Genomic DNA, 21,504 nt, shown 5'->3' on the forward strand with positions numbered 1-21,504 from the left:
TACAGTAACCTGCTAAGAGGGTGAACTTGCTTTGAGGCAGTTCACTCGAGCTTTGACATTTAGACTTTGGGGAATACAGAGTATGGAGAAATTATCAAACATTCTGGGTCTCACAAAGGCGCTACTGAGAGAGAAGGCCAAAAGCATTAAATTGGGACAACAGCAAAAGGTTCTTGGTGATGGAGAGACGAGAGGCAGAGGACAATGCAAGACAACACAACTGGGTGAGTAGACTACCTGAATGGCACTAAAGAAAGCCTGGCTGAGTTTAACTTTATCAGGGACAACTAGGAGTGGGCAAAATATTCTTCCAATTTTTGGTTAATGTTATCTACTAAATGATTTAAAAAGCTGCGCTCGTCTGAAGTTGAGTGCTCGTCTACCTGGGGTGTTTCCCCTGAAAATACTCCATGTATGCACACGCTATCATATAGTCTGATTCATACCAGAAAAGGCACGTGTTCCCCAGGTGACCACTAGAGGGTAAAAGACATGAGCTGATCTGAGTGCAGTCTTGTAGAACATGTGGAACTTACATTGGCAAAGCTGAATAAATGAGCAAAAAAGATTTCAGCAGGCATACAAAATAATAATGGATCAATGAAAACTGCACCTTTTTAAGTTTGTATTTGTCCACGAAAAAAGCTGTTCTGTAAGCTTGTTTTTCTTTTATCATTTAAGCAAGTGTTTTCATGATGTGAAGACCAACTTGAGATGGGTGATCTGTTAGCTGCTGGTCTCAGCATGTGACCAGTCTCAGTCATGACAACCTTGTGTCTACTCAGGAAATACCATTCAGCCACAGGGCTCATGTGGTCACGGGTTGAAATCCTCTGAAGTTATCTGCATGGTGAACCTGTGCCTGAAACAGGTGAGTGAGCTGTGCAGTACTGAAGATCCTAAAACAAACCTGTGTCGTGAATTATAAATTCATATCGCAAAGTGGACCTGATCAAGATCTTAAAATGCTTTTCTTTTTTTTCATACATTTGTTCTTTCTTTATTTTATTGTTTATTGTATTATTTCTTTTATTCTTTAGTTTTTTTCCTTCATTGTTTAGCTGGCTTGTTGGCTGTTCATCCTGCCCTCTGTTAACTCGCCTGTCAGCCTATTTATTTCTCCTACCATCGATTTGTTTATTGTTGCTGCGAGCCTGCCTGCCTGCCTGCCTATCAACCCAACTAGCATTACCATTTGAAAATATCCGTCCCCTTGGCTCACCCTTCATGCACGTATGTTTCTGGCCGCTGCTGCAGAAGAGTCTTGACTTCAGCTGTCCCGTGTGTGGGGAGTCCTGGGACTGGGAGCAAGTGAAGGATCAGATCCAGCTCTCTCAGGCTCAGTCCAGCATCCTGGAGGCCCAGGTCAACCGCATAGTCCAGGAGCTCCCAGACAGATACAAGAAGGTGGGTAGCCTTTGTCACCAGGGAGATCATTAGGGATACCTAAGGCCGCAGATGGCTGTAACTGGCTTGCAGAAAATTGTGTGGGGTTAAAGAAGTTCTTAGTCATTTTGAGTTTTAATTATTGATTCAGTGATGGTATAATGTCTGAAACAGTGGGCCACATTCATACATTAACCTTCCCCTTTTATTCATATCAAAATTAGTTTGAGTGATTGCTTCAGCTTTTTCTTCAGTATTTATGTCGTGGGCTTATAACAGGTACAATTTGTGATCATCGTGATTTTAAATGGATGAAGACGAATAAGAAAGCACTCTAAACACTCCTGCTTAGCTCTTTCAGGGCTGAATTTGCAGACACACATACACACATACAGACATACCCAGTGTGCACTGTTACATTTGGAAGCGAGGGTAAAGGAAATCTCGTTCTCCCAAAAGAGAAACACATTGGTCTTGGAGGCCACTGTATTCTGTGCTGTTAACCAGGTCTTCATACAGCCATGGCGACAACACCCGCATATTGAAACAGGCCAATGTCAATTAAGAGAGCAGAAAAAAAAACCTGGCATTTAAAAAAAAAAAAAAAAAGCTCTCAGAATCCTTTAGCCCCTTGGACCAAATGTGATGTGACCAAGGGCAGCAGCTTGGAGGTAACTTGTTTATTCATGGCCTGAGGGGTCTCCAGAGATGCCCACTGGAGCAGCCCCTAATCCAAGATGGCCCCACCACCCCCTTTCTCCCCCCTTCTCCTCCCACTGTTATGGAAAGAGGTCTGTCTGTCTGTTTGTCTGCCAGGTAGGTGGCTTTTTGTAACAAGTATTGTATTTTTAATCAACCAATGACTGGGGGCCTGTATTGTGTGACTGCTGCACCAGTGCAATTAGCCGCATGAATAAATTCTACATACATATTAAATTGATTGGATTTTGCTTGATGCATTAGCCTCCTGCTGAGCCGCTATTGCTTGAAATGCGCCTACTGAAAAAGGAGTGCTAGCGGGGGGGGGAACAAGACACTGATGGTCCAAGTAGATTAAAACATCTGATACTGACGCCACTTGAAACCAATTATATGTAAGGTAAGGGACGTTTTACAGGACAGAACTTATATTTGTCAGAGTGTAATAAGTCACCTCGAGGTCGTCATGTCACAAGCTGTATGTCATTGGCTTGTGTCTGCAAAAGTCTTTTCACAGGCCTTCCTAAAAAGCCCATCGAACAGCTTCAGTTTGTACGAAATGGAACTGCTAGAGTTCTTGAAGAGAACGGACCACATTACTCTAATACTTAGGTCCTTACACTAAAGTCACGGGATTGACTTTAAAGCTCTTCTGCTTGTTTATATATCACTAAATGGGACAGGACCAAACTACCGCTCAGATATATTTAGCTGTACACCCTTGCTAGGCCCCTCAGATCAATGGAAAAAAATCTGTTGGTAATACCTACTGTCAGAACTAAACATGGTGAAGCAGCTTTAAGCTGCCATGCTGCTCAGCTATGGAACCAACTTTCTGATGACATCATAGGTGCTCCAAATGTAGCCATTGTCAAATTTAGACTTAAGACCCAAATGTTCTCAGATGCTTTTTGTTAACTGATCAAATGCACCTTCAGTCATTCCCCATTAAGGATTCTACTGTGAATATTTCTCTATTCGGGCCTTTCTTTGAAAACAGCTCTATCAAGCTCTATTCAGGATTCTATTATGGCTTCTATTCAGGCTATTGCTCTCTGGTTCTCTATTCAGTGTTCCAAAAGAGACAAACACAACTTCAGGGTAACTTTCACAATGTTTTTATTCAATTTTATGTGCTTTGTATATTCTTTTAATTATGTTTCTTACTTTCACTTCATTGTATTTTATCTTTTCACTTTTTATCTTGTCTTTATCTTTCCTTTGGATGTTCCTTTGGCTCTTATTTCTGTAAAGCACATTGAATTGCCTTTGTGTATGACATGTGCTATAGAAGTAACCTTGCCAGTTGGGGCTTCTGTAAGAACGTGCCGCATCTCTCTCTTGTGAAAGAGCTCTGTGCACACCGTGCCATATGACCTTTCCATGTTTGGAGCCTCCTGTGATTAACAGCTGATTCCTGGCCCCATCCAATGCACTGGTTGTGGAGATAGCAGGAAGGATTTCATCAGATCATCAGATTTTTCATAGATACATAGGTACATAGGTACATGGGTAGGATATCTTTGGCGTGGAAGAGACAGAAACAAAAAACTGTAATAGGACGCCAAATAAAGATTGATCTGAGAATTTCAAACATGTATCACTGGTGTTACATGAAACACATGAACTCCTCTGAGTCATGATGTTTTTATATAGGGACATTATCACTTATTAATGGTCAATTACACATTGAGGCTTGTGTCTTATATAATATATAGGATCTGCTGTATCTCACATCTGATTCTTGGTTCAACCTATAATAACCGGATTTGACAATAAACGAAGACTTCACAAATCCCTCATATTTTAGGCAACGCATCCTGTGTCGTCACCAAACACTGAAATTATATTCAAAAATGGAATATGAACAAACTTAGACCTTAGCATTTCCAGCTTACACTGAATGTGAAACTAGCACTGTAACTCCAATGTCTTTGGAAATGAATTCCAGTTCGTTGAAATGTTTCATTTCAACATAATCGTCAGTTGCCCCTGCTGACAGACATGTTAGGTCATAACGTGGTCTTCCTAATTCTCTGATCACTGCTTGTGAAGGAGAGGAGTGGGGGGTGTCTGTGTTGTGAAAGAGGACCACAGTGGCGTGTTTGGGTGGGGGTGGGGGTCTCCTTGTATTGTACCTGAAACACCGGATGTCTTGATGACAGCAAGCCCATTCAAGTCTCTCAGTGGAAAAAAGGTTATTTGAGGCAAGGCCTCTTGTCTTCTCGAGAATTCTTCGGCACCCACTGCCATCACATCCTGCTACTGCACGTCACCCTTTGCCTTTCTTCTTACACCAGAACGAGGGCAAGACCCATCTAGTTTGAACCAGCTTTCTAGACGTCTGCTTTTATGTTTTATAGGGTGGTTATGATTTATGTCATGTATATGGGGCTTGACTCTAACCCAACGGCCTGAAAAATGTCAGCTGGTATCCTAGCTTGTAAAAAATTGTAATGTTGAGCAGGAACAAGATGTGGGTTGTCTTTAGCCTCGAGATGGCCTTTCTTATGCAGCCCACGACACTGAGGCAGGAAACACTGATACTGGTCGGGGAAACACACGAGGGAGGTGTACTCTCTCCATGACACAGATGATGATGATGCACAAAGACTGCACTACGCAGAGCTAACACACAGCAGGCATTTTACAACACAACACACGGAGCACAAGAATGACATGAACACACTACTACACGATTAAACATTAACAACTACACAACTAAACATTAACGTTCTCGCTTCAAATTCACACTACATTCTGGGAACTACTTTATCTACCCTTGCACGCTGCAACATACAATAATTAGTGCAATGTGGTACTGATGCACACACAGACACACACACACCATCTATCTTGGTGCATTTTAAATCTTTCTTAGCGTCACTAAATCTACTCTGCTCCCTGCACTCCTTGCCTCCCCAGTGCCAAATCTGGTCACGCCCAAACACACATAGCTCTCAAGCACAAACACACACAAGTATACATGTACACAAGTATGCATACATGCTTTTTTGTGTGTCTCTGTATGCATGTCCTTATCTTTCATCTCCTTCTTTGCCCCCTTCAGTGTCCAGTCTGCTCCTGCATCCTCAGACGCCCTCTGGAGAGTACAGGGCAGCCTTGCCCCTTCTCCAGCTGTGCCCGCTGCCCCCGCACCCACCATTTCTGCTGGACATGCCTGGCCCCCTGGGTCTTCCCTGACGAGGCAGGCGCCGGCCAGTGCAGCAACGGCTCGTGCTACGTTGTGGGCACCCTGCTCAGCTGCGACGTGGTGACCGAGTCCGGCAGCTCGGTCCTGGGATGCCCGCGCTTCCGCGCCTGCCCCGAGTGCCTCACCCTCCTCTCGCACACCGGCTGCAAGCACACAACATGCCCAGAATGTGGGCACGCATTCTGTTACGTGTGCCTCCAGGACACTGCTGCATGCCCGCAGGAAACAACTGAATATTTTCACCCGTTCTGCAGGGGCCAGAAAGCTGAGAGACAGTGGTTTATTACATAGCATGGCACACAGTCCAACCTACTGCTGAGTTGACTGCTGATATTTCAAACCTTCCCTGTTTGATGTGTCAGTTCCTAGCTACACTTGATGCTGTTGTGCCTTCAGGTGATGTGTGATTACAGTTAAGGGATAGTTTAGTTTATCTAGGTCTAGTTTTATTTGAATCTTTTGACATTAAAGTTGCCTTAATGTGTTGAGATCTTTTTAAAATAAATAAATTATAACAGAGCAATGACTTAACACACTTAAAGCACCTGCATAGACATTTAAAGATTAAGCACAGATATCATTTAGAGAATAAAATGTTTTTTTTTTTCAGTTATTTAACCTGAATGTCATTGCAGAACATAGGGGCTGCTGGATGGCAAACCTACGGCATGTCATAGGAATTAGAGACAAGATTTTAATATTTTTTTTATTATTATTTAAGTTCAGTGTTCTTTCTTCTATTTACTTTCTATTTTCTATTTATAATTTCTAATACACATATAAAATCCAATCGTGGTCCACCGATGCTGAAAAATGCATCTGTTCACTCACAACAGGTGTGGTATGTGGACGTGAAAGATCTGTTTATAAAGCTGGAATACGGAACCACTGAACAGTGCTCCAATGTTCCCTCCCTGTTAGTATGACTCAATGGCTAGGTGCTGTTAATGGACTGATGACCAACTGAGAGAGACAGAGAGAGAGAGAGAGAGAGAGAGAGAGAGAGAGAACAGATGGGTAGACATGTGAAGGCAAAGAGAAAGAGAGAGAGAGAGCAAAACAGACACCCACCCACAGCACCTCCGAGTCTGGACATTACTTCCACCACTTTCCTCCTCATGCTCACCTACCCATGTAGAGGAGACAAAGAATAAGAAGGAATGAAAAGAAAGAAGGAGGGAGAACATTTCAAAAACACTGAAAGGAGAGTTGTCTGTGAAGAGAACTAAAGATTGTCAATGAAGACAGTTAAAGATCTGATCACATCAAGAATGATCACAATGTCTTTGGTTCTAATCATCACTACATTTATTACATCAGATGTAGCAACAGCATCACCTTACACAGAATGGAGGGACTGATATTAGCTGGGGTTTGTCTAAGGCATGCTAATATTAGCTGGGGTTTGGCTAAAGCATGCTAATGTCAAGACTGAAAAGGATGAGCAATGGCTCAAGCTGTAATACAACTAATTCTGATTCTGAGTTGTAAACATAATATTCACATACTGTATAAGTGCAATAATGTAAAGTGTTAAGTTTTACATACAAACCAGATGTTTTTTTTTTTTTAATGTAAAGCCTGCTTCTACGATGAAGACATTTGTTGACCTTTTGACTTTTATATCACAAGGGCTGTGCTCTTTGGATTAAACCACAGCAGTGTCAGTCTTGTCGCGCTGCTTGTCTGTGTCCCTGGCAGCATTAAGTGTGATGTTTGTTCTGGTGCTATGCCTGCTGTGTCTCAGACCCTTCCATGGTGTGCGTGGGATTTGAGCTGCTGCCTCTGCGCGGTTCATGAATGTGTACTGGGGCGTGAGGTGGGGAAGTGATGAGTGAGTGTCTGTCATTTATGTTCCATTAATTCAGCCTCCAGCAGGGCTTTTGTTAACACCTCCATTCTGTCTTCATACAACAACATACGCTTACTCATACATGGTTCGTATTATTGCACACACACATAACAGCCTAATACTAATGATGTTTGGCACATTTTCAAAAGTGTGTGTGGAAAGACTTTAAGCGCTGCCTCAAACTGAATAGCACACCTGCCGAAAGTGTTGACATTTAACTCAAGTCGCAAAACTGATGTGGTGAAGTTAGTCAAGGCTGTCCAAATACTTAAACATATCCATGTGACACCAAGTGATCGTCTTATCGCCAAATCTCCATATTACAGTGCTTCCCTGCCTCCTCACTATTCCCGATGACTGTACCATACAATCACGTATCAGTAGCTAACTGAAAAAGAATGTGTAGATTTTATCAGCTAAAATTCAGATTTCTGAGACTGAATACCATTTAATTCATAGACATAACTTAAAATGTTGACAACATAGTAACTATTAAACACAAAAAGATACAAATGAGATAGCACTTTAACAGAAAATACATCAATACAACACAATATGGGGAGTTGGCATGGTAACTGGCTATACTGTAAGGTGAGTGTAAAGCAGCAGAGCTGTAATGTGGATTCATTCCTCTTCGCTGGGGATCCTGATGCCTTTGTTCCATATAAGACCTACATTTCTGGAGTGGATTATGACTGTTAGTAGGACAATTTTGCTTGTGATGATTTATTGTCAATAGATGTATACAAGGATTTGAGATAAACGAGAGGAAAAAAACCAATAATCCATTTTGATCCAGAAGACTTACAATATTCGTTATTTATCAAGTCAGCAATTATACTTAATCATTTGCATGACACATTTGAACATTTTGTGAATATCTAATTGCTTAATTAAATGGAGTAAGTAATGTTATAGGCAATGGAGGACTATGTGCAGGAATAGAGAGTAAAGAATGTATCTTTATAGCAAGACATCCCTGATGAGGAGTTCAAAATAAATAAGACCACCAACCATTTAGTTTGGAGTTGTGCTAGGTAAGATCTACTTTGACTTGTTGTTCAGAGCATTTTGGATTTGTTTTGTTTTGAGAATAGTTGTGATTGATGGAGAATGCTTGAAATGTATACATTTAGTTTCATGATTTCCACACCATTTTCTGTGCTTATTAGGAAAAACAGTGCTCTAACTACCCACTGATGTTGTCCAGATCATCAACCAATCAGATTTATACATAGTCATTATCAGATGGATGAATGCAAATATTACAGTGAATCTAGTTAAGTTGCCAAAAAAAAATCTTCTAAACTGAATTCTAAAAGCCAGATAAAGACACAATAGCCTTGTGCATCCTATTTGTCTATTACAAGCACTATATTGTGTTAATATCTTTAACCGTAAACAAATTCACAAAACAAGTAAAAATCTATCAGCAATATGCACAGCAATGCACAGCAATGCACAATTCATTGTTCCTTTAGAATGACATTATTATCGATGGTCTAGAGAGACAAGACAAACTAAATATTGCACATTTAAATAGGACTGAAAATGAAACAATTTCAAATAACCCAAAAGGTTTTAAATAGGTATAAAATATAGCAGTAAACAAAGTCTTTGTAGCTTATGGACGACAAACTCTCAGTATCCAGTTTGCAACTGCATTGCATGAACATGACACAACAACACGCAACACTAGTGGTGCTCTCTTGACATTGTCCAGGAAACCCACATTGTCCAATGTAATAACGCACGGTGAGAGCAATATCAGATATAATATAATGCAGAGATATAACATTCATTTGCTGGTGTCCCTTTATGGTCTTCAATAGAACTGTACATTGTTGTCCTTTCTGTTTCAGCAGAGATCCGGTGTTTGAACACTGTACTCTCAACGTTTCACAGGGACCCGTCTGATCCGTCTGAGAACCCTTCCGAACAGTCGCTTTGCGTGATGTCCAGCATGGCATGGAGCTCCTCTGTTGAGTATCCGAGCAGGCCTTGCAGGTTGCAAACGAAGCGGTAGACGTATCGCTTGCCGGCCGTCTTGTGGATGATGTTCTTGTCGTAGTAGTACCGCAGGCCTCGACTCAGTTTCTCGTAGTTCATCTTTGAGTTGTTCTTACGGCGGCCCCACATCTGAGCAACCTAAAACAGGATTTGGAGACTTTTGCTGTCAGTTTATCATGGATTGTAACAAAATGGTTCAAGTATTATTGTAAATTGTTCAACTATAATCACAGTATGTTTCTAAAGGCTTTGTTATAGTAAAGTTGATACCTCATCAGGGTCAGTCAGTTTGAATTCCCATCCATCTCCTGTCCAGCTGATGAATGATTGGCAGCTCCGATCTGTCAGGAGCTCCAATAGAAACTGCCACAGCTGAATAGGGCCACTGCCTATTGGAGGCAACAAAATAAGGGCGGGTGAGAAAGTAGAGTTTACAAAAGAGTCACTGAGAAAAAAATCAAAATTTTGAGAAGGAAAGAGTATGGCTACATTTTGACATTGTCTGTTTCTGTTGAAAAATATCTTGTGTCTATAAACAGTGGTTATAATCCAAATGATCTATTCCCAATTTTTTTTTTTTTTTAATTAATGTAGAATGTAGAACTAAGGTAGAATGTAGAACTAAGGTAGAATGTAGAATTAAGGGCAGTTCTGACTGAGCCTAAATTCAAAACTTCTTAATCATCTTCATCAGTCAAACCTAAAGAATACTCAACATAACAACTGCATGACACCCCATAGCCCTTAACACGACAAGAGGCCTGTGTTACCAGTATAACCTGCCAGGACTGCCGCCGGGACCACAGCTTTGCCCAGGTCTGCTTTCTCCCCCACAAACTCCCTGAAGCTCATGTGAGAGTGTGGCAGGGCGAAGGCTCCGTCCTGCAGGTGGTGTCCCTCCGTCCTGCCATAGTCCAGCTCCTCGTGCACCCCTGGCCACAGCAAGGGTGCGTCTGCCTCCTCCTCGGGGTAGCAGAGTGGTGCCTCTGCCTCTGCCTCTGCCTCTGCCTCCACATCACACAGACCTACTCACAGGACAGAGAAAACTGAGCAGGTGAAGGATAGCCTCATGCTGTGTAAAGAGCTGAATATTTACATTTCAAATTAATTATTTTTATTTTAGAAAATTCTCTATAGCATCGAACACATTATGCAAACCCTGCGACCTGTATGTAATGACAGCAATCGTTTACACAATGATAAGAATATGTTGCAGTGATGCACTAGGCATCAAGAACACACATCATAGAGAAACTGCACTCAGAACAGCATCCTCATTACCTGTTTCAGCGATGCTATGGTACTCGTGTGCTTTTCTTAGGTGTGTCTCCTCCCTCAGATAAGAGAAGGTGTGTTGTCTGGGGCTCACGGTGTCCAGAGAGAGAAGGTGGATGCTCTCTGATATATCATGATGGGAAAACGGCTCATAGTCTAGAGTGTCTGTAGACAGGGCATGCCCTGTGTTACTGTCTGGAAAAAGTACATTACAAAATGTTTGGGGTGATATCTGAAATCTCAAGTGGTACATATTATCTGACCAATCTCATTACTTTAATAGTGATTCATCACATTGCACCTAATGAAATGATCTGTATTGTGTCTGTGCGGGATATTTCCCTCTTCTTGGTATAGTCCCTTAAGGTGACCAGTGCCACGTTTTTGTTAGATTTTTAAAAATAATGGTATTATCCATCCAGGAAATTAGCATTAAACCATTATTTGGTATAAGGTTTAAGATGAGTGGTCATTACTAAGGCTAGGTCCCTCTCTAGATACGTGAGCTCAGATGGAAATTTGAATCTGTGGTACAACATAAACTATGTTAACCAATTACTCACCTATGTTGCATTGTGACTGGCTAAAGGGGAGAGATTCCCCAAGAGATATGCCTCGGTCAGGTTCACATTCTGCATTACACACACATAACCAAAGACACACAGTCAACGATTATTAATAAACTGATGCAAGGTAAATGATTAAATCAAGTACATAACAGCACATTCTGAGCATTTCTTTCTTTCTTCATGAAATATTTCTCCATGTCTTTACCTCTGTGCATAGTGTCCAGGTGTTCCCACAGGATCTCCCCAGCAGTGCAGTCAGATATCAGAGCCAGGAAACCCTCTCTGTCCAGGCTGCAGAGCTCGCTCCCATGGATGCCCCTCAAATCCATCCCCAGGCTTTGCAGGCCGAACTCAGCCTGGCACCAGTCTAGCCAGTTATCAACATGCCACTCTGACCACAGGCTGGGGTCTTCCACAAAAAAAGGTTAGGTAAATGAATGAATTAATCATGTCACAAATTCATTCTCATATTGTGTTAAAGGAACAGTTTATTTAAAATGTTTAATTATCTTCAACCTCATTATCTTTGACCTCACAAATGAATGATCAGAAAAGACACACACAAAAATGGCACAACGTGGCACTATTTTTGACTGCCAAAGTGTTTTTGCGCAAATGACAAATACCTAACAAAAACACTGCCATTTTGACAAGTATGCTGCAAGTAGGATCCTACACCCACTCCACCAACTCTGAATAATAAACCTGTCATTCCCCTGGGCTCATGGTTATATCTCAGACATGCAGTGATGCTGCTGTACCGTACCCCTTGGGAACCGCAGCCGGCTCCTCTCCTGGGTGAAGCCCGCGAAACTGGCTCTCACCGCCTGGGTCAGAACCTCTTTACTGGTGGGGGTGAGAGGGGGCACCTCCAGAGGATCCATCTCTGAGAAATAAAGAAGTTAATAAAGGAAGAAAGAAAGAAAGAAAGAAAAAAGAAAGAAAGAAAGAAAGACTTATGAGCATGTCTTAAAAAAAAATTAAACACATGCTTCTTAGGTATTCATGTTATGAAAAACATTGGTTATGGGTTGCATGTAGTGACAATGCGCTGTGTCCTTCCCTCCAGGATATATGCCTAGCTTGTATAACGCGTCCTCTTTATAGGCTACTGCACCTTCGGTAGCTACACTGCTTTTAACCAGTCTTCCACTTTTGTTTAAGTATAATCATAGACAGTCCTTCATCGCTGAAATGATACTCAAAAGCTAATTCACATACATCAGAGACAAAGAGTTAGGTAACAACATAGCAGTTGTAAAGACATATGACATCTTACCATAAGAGTTCCAATCCATCCTGAGTTTTTAAAGCAGGGGGCAAAGAGAAGGTAGATAGACATTAATGCATCGAAGGAGGATAGGGGCTGTAATATAGTCCTGGGGGGCGAGGAGGGAGGTCGAGATGGATACCTATCAATCATCAGGCCACAGGGCGGGGGAAGAAGGGACCTCAACCAATCGCTTTGGAGAGTAGAGTGTTAACCGCATAGAAAACAAAGCACCTAACACAGATCTTCAATGACATGAAGCATGTAAAAACAACAGAGATTCAGTTTAGAATGAACTTGTATTCAAATTGAGGAGACATTTTGTTGACACTCTTCCAGCGTTACATATTGTCAAATGGGGAAAACTGTCCGTTGATCAGATGTTTTCTTCTCAATCGAGGATAATCATAGAGGTCATGGACATGAGACCTTCTCTTTAGAGCTGTAAACGAAACCTTAATTATATCTTTATTAATGTACTGTAACAAGTAAGGGTGTTTTGTACCGCTGTTGTTGACTTGTGTTGTGAGTACTTCTCTGGCTATAATTTTAAAGGGTTCCCTCATCTCACGTAAAATCCCCCAAAACCCACACACACACACACACATACTGTGAAGGCTTAACATGTTATTCACATCACAGTACCCTCCTTAATCTCAGTGTTTCTGGTGTGTGTGTGTGTGTAGAGAGAGGAGGGTTAAGAGCTGGTATTGAGACACCCCCGTCGCTCTGAGTGTTGTAGGGGTGGCTACACAAATCCACAGGACTCCCCTGCTTTTGAGCAGCTCAGAATCAGAGGCCTAACTAGCATATAAACCACCATATCTACAACTGCAGTCCATCTGGGTAAGGGTAAGACTGCCAAGGGATTTGATATGTATTAATAAAGTAAAGACACAGTCTGGCAGTCAGGTTAAGACTTTATTATATTCCTAATGTTCGGAAAATCCCAGTTATTATTGTGTTTCAAGGGAATACAAAAACAATAGTAGCACAGTTAGCATGTCACAAAATTCAACCTGAAGTTTAGATCATTTACCAAAAAAAATAAAAAAAAATAAATAAAAACTTGACTCCCAACCAAAGACCCTGGGGATTTTGCTGTATGATGCAAGGCCATCTCAGCGCAAACCTCAGTGAACATGGAGGTAAGAGCCACCTAGTGTTCTGAGAGCGAGAGTAATTCGGATATTTGCGAGTAAAACTCATGTGCTCTGGGGGTCGAGACTTGGCAGGAAGAAGAGGTGTGAAGTCTTACCGCTTCCACTGCTTTGTGAAATACTCCCCAGGTCTCCTGATCAAGACATTCAGAGTGAAAAGGGTTCTGGCGGCTCTTGTGTCTCGTGGGATTTATTGTGACAAAAGGCCATTCTTCCCCCTCTTCAGTGACTCCACCATGGCCAAGTTAAGCACAACCTCTTCCTCCTCTACCATCTGCTTATATGTAGCCTCAAGTCATTTAGGGATTTACTGGTAAAACTGGTAAAATTGTCATATATTGAGTATTTTTAAGCGACAACATTCAGTTAGTAACCATCATGTTCAAGCAAGTTCAAGGGTCAAAGATATTGAGGATTTTCTGTCCAAATACATTTCCTATAGTTTCATTACATGAGTTCATGTCTTTCTGCACTAGCTCAGTTCACTGCAGAGGGCTGATGGCTTAGATACGCCACTTAGCAATATTCAAGGTTAGCTGACAGGCACATCTGTGATAAGCCTACGTATGGTTTTTAAGCACCATTCAAAATGTAGAGGTCTGCTGTTTGTATTTATTTCAGTGTGAGCAAAAAAAGATTACAAAAAATGTGTTGTTCACCCCCCCCCCAACTCTGCATGTATCCACTGCATGGATATAAGAGACTTGTTCATATACTGTTTTTATTAGTGTGCATACTGCTAGGCATGACAAGCATTGACTAGCGTGACATGACTTTTCCCTGCCTAGCTTACATCTCCCACCATCTTTTTCTCTCAGTGCACTTGGTTACTCATCATTCTAATGGTGGCAATCTAAGACCCTTCTGGACTCCTTATTATAGTTCCTGAGAAGAACCTTTCAAAGAGAGCAATTTTCTCCCTTTGAGAGCTCTTTAAAAGTTACAGGATCTCACCAAAGGCTTGTTTGGAAGAAGAAATAAAATCATACACTTCATTTTTTTTTTTTTAAATAAACCACAATTGTTTGGACTTTCTGAATGCAGATGGCACCATCCACCCGTTTTAACTTTGTATAAGTTTGGTCACCTACCAGGATCTGGACAGTATCTGTCTAAACCTTGGGTCAAAAACTCACACATCTGTTCTTCTCTACTTCACTGTGAAGCAGTTCACTACTCACTCCAACTCAATACACTGATCACCTGTGGCCAAGTTACTGAAGGCCTAGAGCTGATGTTCACCTAAAATTCCCACGGCCTGTCCCATCACAGCCTGTGTCTGTCGGTTGTGCAACCTCTGGTGAAAGCGCAGCCCGCCGCTGTTCCTGAAGGACATGCCACACTGGCTGCACACATAGGGCTTCTCGCCCGTGTGGATGCGGAAGTGGCGCGTGAGCGCCCCCGAGTGGCGGAAGCGCACGCCGCACGCCGAGCACGTGTAGGGCCGCTCGCCCGTGTGGATGCGCAGATGCGTCTTCAGGTTCTCCATGCGGTTGAAGTCCCGGCCGCAGTCGCTGCAGTGGAACGGGCTGTGGCCCGGCGGGAACTTCTGCTGCTTCGCCGGGCGGCCGCCGGACCGCGGCGCGGTGCTGTTGGCCGGTTTGGAGCGGTGGTGCTGGCTCTGGTGCCGGCGCAGGTCGCTGGGGCGCTGGAAAGGCCGGCCACAGATCTTGCACACGTGCTGCTTGTAGGAAGGGGGTAGAACGGGAAGGTTGGGCCTGACGGGGACGCTGTAGTTCTGGGGGTCTGGGTGGGGCAGGGGAGCAGCGTCATTGGGCTGGTACAAGCTGGGGAGAGGAGGGGGGAACACAGGCAGACTGCCCCCCGACGAACTCATCTCTGCGGCCAGCATTGTCACTGCCATAGGGTGGGCTGCTGAGGACACAACTGCAGTGAATGACATTGCTAACACACACAACCAATGATATTTGGGGCTGTATTTATGTCTGTAAATGCATATTCACACCAAATCAAACATATAGAATCAAGAAAACATCACAGGCATTAAGGCTAAAGACTAGAAAATGGACATTAACTGCTATCTTGCACACTCATTGGATCATGGCTGCATTTATATTTCAGTACTCTTACCCAGGGCATGGCTGCCGTCTTGGCTGAGTGCACTAGCATCGCACCCAGGCAGGTCCAGGGGGTCTGGTCTCCAGTCCTCCAACATCTTAGACTGGGCCAACGTGAAGCCATTTGGACCTTCACCCACATCGTCAAAACCTAGCTGGGAGTCAGACTCCGAGATAGAGCCAGAAGCACGGCCCAAATCTGGTTTCTCCTCCTTCACCTGAACTTCCACTGTGGGCTCATATGAGGGGGCAGCCTCCTCTTGTGGATCAGATATATCATTGTGATCTACCCTCCTCTCATTCTGTAAGCAAGGGGCCGATGAAGTTTGCTTGACATCTGTTATGTGTGAGAGAAAAAGAAACGGTTGACCTCACAAGTAAACATCCATTGCAATTTTGAGGACAAATTATAAAATTCCATTCTTACCTTTTCCCATGCTTGATGTAGGGACCAAGTCCTCTGATTGTGTCGGGTTCAAGGTTTGTGAGCACACTCTGCCGTCCTCACAAATCTCACTGAAAGTACCATCGAGGCGTTCACAACTAGCCTCGGCCTCAACAATTAAATAATCACACGTTTTCTTCACAGAGACATTTAGAGAGGTCTTAGCTTGATCCTCAACATCTTTGTCGCGTTTTTCAGTTTTAAGCCTATCGTTACAGTGCGGGCTATCTGGTTGAACCGAATGACTGACAGATAACTGGACTTCACCATCTCCTGCTGCGCACAAACGCGATGAGTCCAATTCTTTTTCGGCTGATTCCAGACGCAATTTCAGAGACTTGTTCTCTCGCAGCGCTTCGTGCATTTGATCGCGAACATCCCCCAAGGCTTGACCCACTAGTTTAGTGACCTCTCGCACAGCTATCTCCACGGCCACTTCAAAAGCGCCGTGTATTGTGGAAGCCAGTTCATCCTGGAAAGACATGGAAATCTCACTGCTCACGGACAACGTCGATGAACGCTGGGCAGCCATGGTTTCACGGTCTCTTTTGCTCCCTATTGTAGTTTTAAAGCGCGGTTTCATCTTAACAAAAATCGTTTTACAGGCTATCGTAACAGGGAACGTATAGAATAGCCTACTGATTCTGAATTTCTCTGACAACACACAAAATGGTACGGGTACCGTTAGGCCTATCTGTTACGATGCCTTCAGCGATATTGTTACTGAGTTAATAAGTAGTGGACACATTATAGTCAGGAAGCCATCTCCTGGTTCTTACCAAGCCGATATCTTTTAGGATAATAGCGATACTTTAATCAGTAAAACCTATACACTAACGCAAAAGACACGGACCAAACAGAAAACTGAGTAAATTAGCTTGGTGAATGCATGAACGTGTCCACCATGGTTTGTTTACAGAGACGGAGTCTGACTACTTCCGTTTTCCGGTTCCAAGTAGTGGCTTTATCCGCTGTTAATTTAGTTTAATCACTGTTGATTTTGTTTAAGATTTTCTTATCACATTAAAGGTATGTATACATTGTAAAACAATTGTAGAGCTTTTTATGAAATCTTGTTGAAAAACACCAGTAGACGTGTATTAATTAACTTCTCTGGTGTTTCAACATGCCCGTATTGTAGGGCTACGCCTCTTCACAGATGAAATTATAAAAATGGTAACACTAAATGGTATATTATATTGGAATATATTATAAATCCTGACATATAATAAACTGCTCTGATAACACTCAACAAAAAATCAGTGTAATCATGTCAAAATATGAGGATATTGGCGTCTCCTTGTGGCTAGCTGTATTCTTGCAAAGTCTATGATAGAATTTCGGGTAACAACATGGCAAGTGGAGATTCGTGAAAAATGAATCAAGGCTACGAACGTGTGACGTAGTAGTGAAATTACTTGACACCTCTTTTTCACTGTCGAAATCTTTTCATTATCATAATTGGTCATGTTCTTCCCTGAAGCAATGCTGGATAAAAGTGTGAGTGATAGAAGAGGCGGTAACTTTGGGGACTCTTTTTTAGGCTGTTAAACATGAGCTTAATTAGTTAGCAATACAATACAACAACAATATCCAAGCCTACTATAGGGAGCCATTATAGGGACAACTTGCAAATTTGCAGTTTGGTGCGATCTGGATTTCTTCCAGAGTGCAAGGCAACAAGTTGACATTGATGACTAAACGTTCACACTATTTGATACGGTATGTAGTTTGATATTAGCAGGTCTCTCTGTCTGGTTATATTATCCAGATTTCATAATGTTTTAGAGCACGTCAAATGCAATCTTGTGGGCTGCTCACAAGATTATATTTGGTGCATGCACGTTGCTGTGTGTGCATACCATTCAGGGTCAAGGATTTGTTGTCAGATGGTTATTCGTGTTAAAAAACTTTGACAACTTCCTCATCTTACGCATATAACTCCCACAACACAAGACTTTCACGAAACCATTATTACTGTTGTTTTCACAGCAGTCACTGTTTTGACTTCATAAATCACGAACACCAGCGGAATCACAACACAAAACAAACACACATATCATCCCGGAGATCTCCTAGACTTCCGCAAACATTCATCAAACTCCCCTCATGCCTGATCCTTCCACACCTGTCAGAAGCTATGATGAGGCTCTATAAAAGGAGTGACCTTTTTGATGAGTCATCCTTTATTAAGGCCTGGGAGACAGTGAATGGTGCTGATAGGAGCGATTGAAAGACCCAATGTATTTAGGTGCCCAGCATGGTGCCAGCAGGGTCAACCTGCCTGCCCCTCCTCTGGAAATGTTAATGAGTGCCTGAGGTGGCGTGTGGGTCTGAGTAATCACAGTGAGATGTTCGCCGCCCTGCAGGTGGCTGGAGATGGTTAGCAGGAGAGAAAGGTCACCTTGTCACCCGTGTCCCCCACCCTCCCACAGACCAACCCTTTCTACACGGAGTTATGTTTTCCAGTTGACTTGGGACATCAGTAATATCGGTCACCGCTTTTATGTCAATCTCCTCACCCTTAGCATCACAGTGGGACGCTGTGTTCAAGCAGGCCATCAAGAACGGTACTACTGAGCACTGTGTTGAACCAGTGATTGTATAGAAAGTGATTGTCGGGCTCAATAGAGTTGGAACAATACTTCGCAGCGTATGATTTATGGGAGATTGTGATTCGTTCGGGCATGTGAAAAGGTGCCAGTGGTTGGGAGACTCAGGGGTAGACGAGCCAATTAACATTTGAGTCACTTCACGTCATCAGCAGCCTGCCACTGTGCACAGTGCGTGGAGTGAGCGAGGAAGCGAGAGAGAGAGAGAGAGAGTTGCGCAAAATGCCTGCACGATGCGCTAAATGCCAGTGCTTAATCGCAAGTGAGGTGCCTTTAGTGCTAATTGAGTCAGACGTCAACACTCACACCACCCTGGGAAGGCTCAGTGTTCACAGAAAGCCCAGGTTACTCATTTCATAGGTGGAAGAACTTGGCAATGACTCATTATGCACTCACTACACAGCGAGCATTTGGTTACCTGATGTCAGACAGAATAATGGCAAGCAAAGACAAATGTATCACTCAGTCCTTTGAAACTTGAATGAAAGTTTAGAGAGATATGCCACAAAATGGCAGTCAGATAAGGATTTAAAAGCCATTTTGGTTAGAATTATGTTTTTGTGATGAAAATAGAAATGAAAATAGTTAAAAAGGCATCTTTAAAAATCAGGTGCCGTTTCAAGTGATAGTAGGTGCTTTCCTCTTTACTTGGTCAAAAGGAAATGCAAAACCGATGACGACAACAAACTGGTCAGACAAGAAAAATTGACCTCTTTTCCAACATTTGTTTTGATTAAGCAGGTGATAGTGCTAATTCCAATTAAGCCAGATACATGATTTGTTTGGTAAACTTGCTGGTGTCTTAAATAGTTTCAGATGCTTTAATACATGCACAGTACTCCTTATCCATGTGACAGCTTGAACTCAAGTGCCCCAGTTGACACAAAATGTGTTATTCCAACATGTCACTTAACTTGCAACAGAAGCAGTTATGAAGCCTGTTGCACCAGCCGTGACAACTCCTTAGAAGCATCTCACTCAGTTTAACACGCACACACACAAACAAACACACACACACACACACACACACACACACACACAGACACACACACACAGACACAAACACACAAAACACACACAGACAGCCCCCATCATCCATCTACCACCTCCGTCTTACGTAGTCCACAGTGAGCCAATCAAAGCCCCAACCCTCACCCATGGGAGACCTATATATCCCGGTCTCTGCGTTCCCCCACCAACTACTCTCAAGGGCCACGACACCTACTGTCACTCCTCCGGACTTCCACAACAGAGGCTGAGTGAAGCGTGCCACAGGAGTCATGCTCTGCTCCCAACTCCAGCTCCTATTGGTGTCCCTGTGCACCTCTGCGCTCCTGGGTCGGATCAGTGCCGCGCCACAGAGAGACATCCTGGACCAGTTTCTCAGAAACAACGGCAACATCAAGGACACCAACGTCAGTGAGGTGAGGATGAAGATGAGGATGAGGAGAGTTGAGCACTTGGACGGGTGGCTGGGATGGTGGGAGCTGTGGAGATGGTGCCTTTTAGAACATATTGTTTCAGTGCCGGTCCTTATACTATATTGCTGTCCGTCATCTCATCCAAGCAACAGGAATGGATATGAACAGTGTGCACATTGGATGAATGTGAAAGATTCTTCACACGTAACAATGTATCTGAGCTGTAAATAAGGATTGTGATGTCAGAGATGTGATGGGTTCCTAGGTAGTCTCGAGCTTTGAGAACATGAAGCTGGAAAAGACCGTTTTTCAATTAATCCTGTAATTTGTATGTCAAACCAGCAGTAATAGCATGAATTCCTCTTATCTGGGGCAATACAATGGTTGTATTATTTCATAATACTTTCATTAATTAATTTAATAACAATTACCTTAACTCAAAAAATAGCAATGGAACTTTATTTTTTATTATCATCAACAACAATAAATAAATAAAACCTTAAAATAAAAATAGTAGCAATACTAATCTTATTTTTTTAATCATAATTTTTGTTGTTGCTGTTGTTGTTACTATTATTACTATCTAATATAGCACTAGTAGTAGTAGTACGGCATGATCAAATTTGCACCATGCTCTTACATACTTTTCATACCCATTTAACATGCACCTGCCCTCCCCTGTCTGGCCCCAGGATGTGTCCGAGATGCTGCGGCTAAAGATCCTGGCGGACCTGATGGCCGAGGGGGATGACGATAACCTCCTCCCGGACCGAGGACCGCAGGGCGGACGGGACCAGGTGCCACGACAGCTCCCCAACTCCCAACGGGAGCGCAAAGCAGGCTGCCGGAACTTCTACTGGAAGACCTTCACATCCTGCTAGCCAAGAAGGGACTGCTATCCTACAAGGCATCCAGTTCTGGGGGGGGAGCAATTTATTGTTGGTATATTTCAGGTGAAAATTGCTGAAAATTGCTTGCTGCTCCATTCATACTAAAACACTGAAATTCACTGTCTTGTAGGATGTTTTTCGTTCTTTGCTCACACGGTCACTTTTTATGACTATGCTGTAAATATACATGGAAACGTTAGTGTTACCAAAAGTGAGTTTGAGCAATTGTAAATGGTGGTAAAATGCACAACTGACAGGCACAAATGTCGGTGTAAATGAAGGTCTCTGACCCTTTCCAATCTGCCAGAGGACATTTACTGATATATCCACCCCTAACTGGAATCACACCGTAGTTGACATAACGAGAAGTGACAGAGTGCAAGTGGAGGAAAGGGAGGCAGAATTTCAAAGGATCTGTATTGCTGAGCACAATGAAGTGATGGGGGTGCTTGTGTGTTTGTTTGTGTCTTGGACTGTTGTGGCCACGGAAACCAATGCTTCTCACCAATATTTTCATTAAAGCTATGTGTTTGTATATGCCTCAGGTCCTTTACTCGGTGGTGGTAGTAGAGTGTGTGTGTGTGTGTGTGTGTGTGAGAGAGTGTGTGCACGCGCGCATATTC

At 42.9% G+C, this 21,504-nt stretch overlaps 4 protein-coding genes across 5 annotated transcripts; 2 read left to right on the top strand and 2 right to left on the bottom strand.

Moving 5' to 3' along the window:
- The first annotated feature begins 28 nt into the window (after window positions 1–28).
- Window positions 29–6,990, top strand: LOC105907143 (zinc finger protein 672-like). Its single transcript, XM_012835419.2, has 4 exons — window positions 29–224; window positions 786–871; window positions 1,258–1,407; window positions 5,156–6,990. Exons 1-4 carry the CDS (start codon window positions 83–85, stop codon window positions 5,588–5,590), a joined length of 813 nt encoding a protein of 270 aa, XP_012690873.2. The 5' UTR covers window positions 29–82; the 3' UTR covers window positions 5,591–6,990.
- Window positions 6,991–7,138: 148 nt separating this feature from the next.
- On the bottom strand, window positions 7,139–13,037 carry LOC105907145 (protein c-ets-2-A-like). The gene is made up of 7 exons (XM_031585386.2): window positions 11,747–13,037; window positions 11,211–11,422; window positions 11,000–11,068; window positions 10,443–10,631; window positions 9,932–10,186; window positions 9,432–9,550; window positions 7,139–9,299 (listed from the first exon to the last, which is right to left on the bottom strand). The coding sequence occupies exons 1-7, from the start codon at window positions 11,887–11,889 to the stop codon at window positions 9,051–9,053; spliced, it is 1,236 nt and encodes a 411-aa protein (XP_031441246.2). The 5' UTR covers window positions 11,890–13,037; the 3' UTR covers window positions 7,139–9,050.
- Window positions 13,038–13,177: 140 nt separating this feature from the next.
- On the bottom strand, window positions 13,178–16,820 carry LOC105907180 (zinc finger protein 397-like). 2 transcript variants are annotated; one of them, XM_012835464.3, is made up of 3 exons: window positions 15,941–16,820; window positions 15,527–15,850; window positions 13,178–15,307 (listed from the first exon to the last, which is right to left on the bottom strand). In XM_012835464.3, exons 1-3 carry the CDS (start codon window positions 16,539–16,541, stop codon window positions 14,661–14,663), a joined length of 1,572 nt encoding a protein of 523 aa, XP_012690918.1. In that variant the 5' UTR covers window positions 16,542–16,820; the 3' UTR covers window positions 13,178–14,660. The 2 variants fall into 2 exon arrangements, with proteins under 2 accessions (XP_012690918.1, XP_012690917.1); XM_012835463.3 differs by having other exon boundaries at window positions 13,178–15,310.
- A 201-nt stretch (window positions 16,821–17,021) lies between these two features.
- Window positions 17,022–21,421, top strand: sst5 (somatostatin 5). Its single transcript, XM_031585388.2, has 2 exons — window positions 17,022–19,994; window positions 20,684–21,421. The coding sequence occupies exons 1-2, from the start codon at window positions 19,851–19,853 to the stop codon at window positions 20,870–20,872; spliced, it is 333 nt and encodes a 110-aa protein (XP_031441248.1). The 5' UTR covers window positions 17,022–19,850; the 3' UTR covers window positions 20,873–21,421.
- Window positions 21,422–21,504: the final 83 nt, after the last annotated feature.

Source organism: Clupea harengus, chromosome 18, assembly GCF_900700415.2.
Source record: "Clupea harengus chromosome 18, Ch_v2.0.2, whole genome shotgun sequence".
NCBI lineage: Eukaryota > Metazoa > Chordata > Actinopteri > Clupeiformes > Clupeidae > Clupea > Clupea harengus.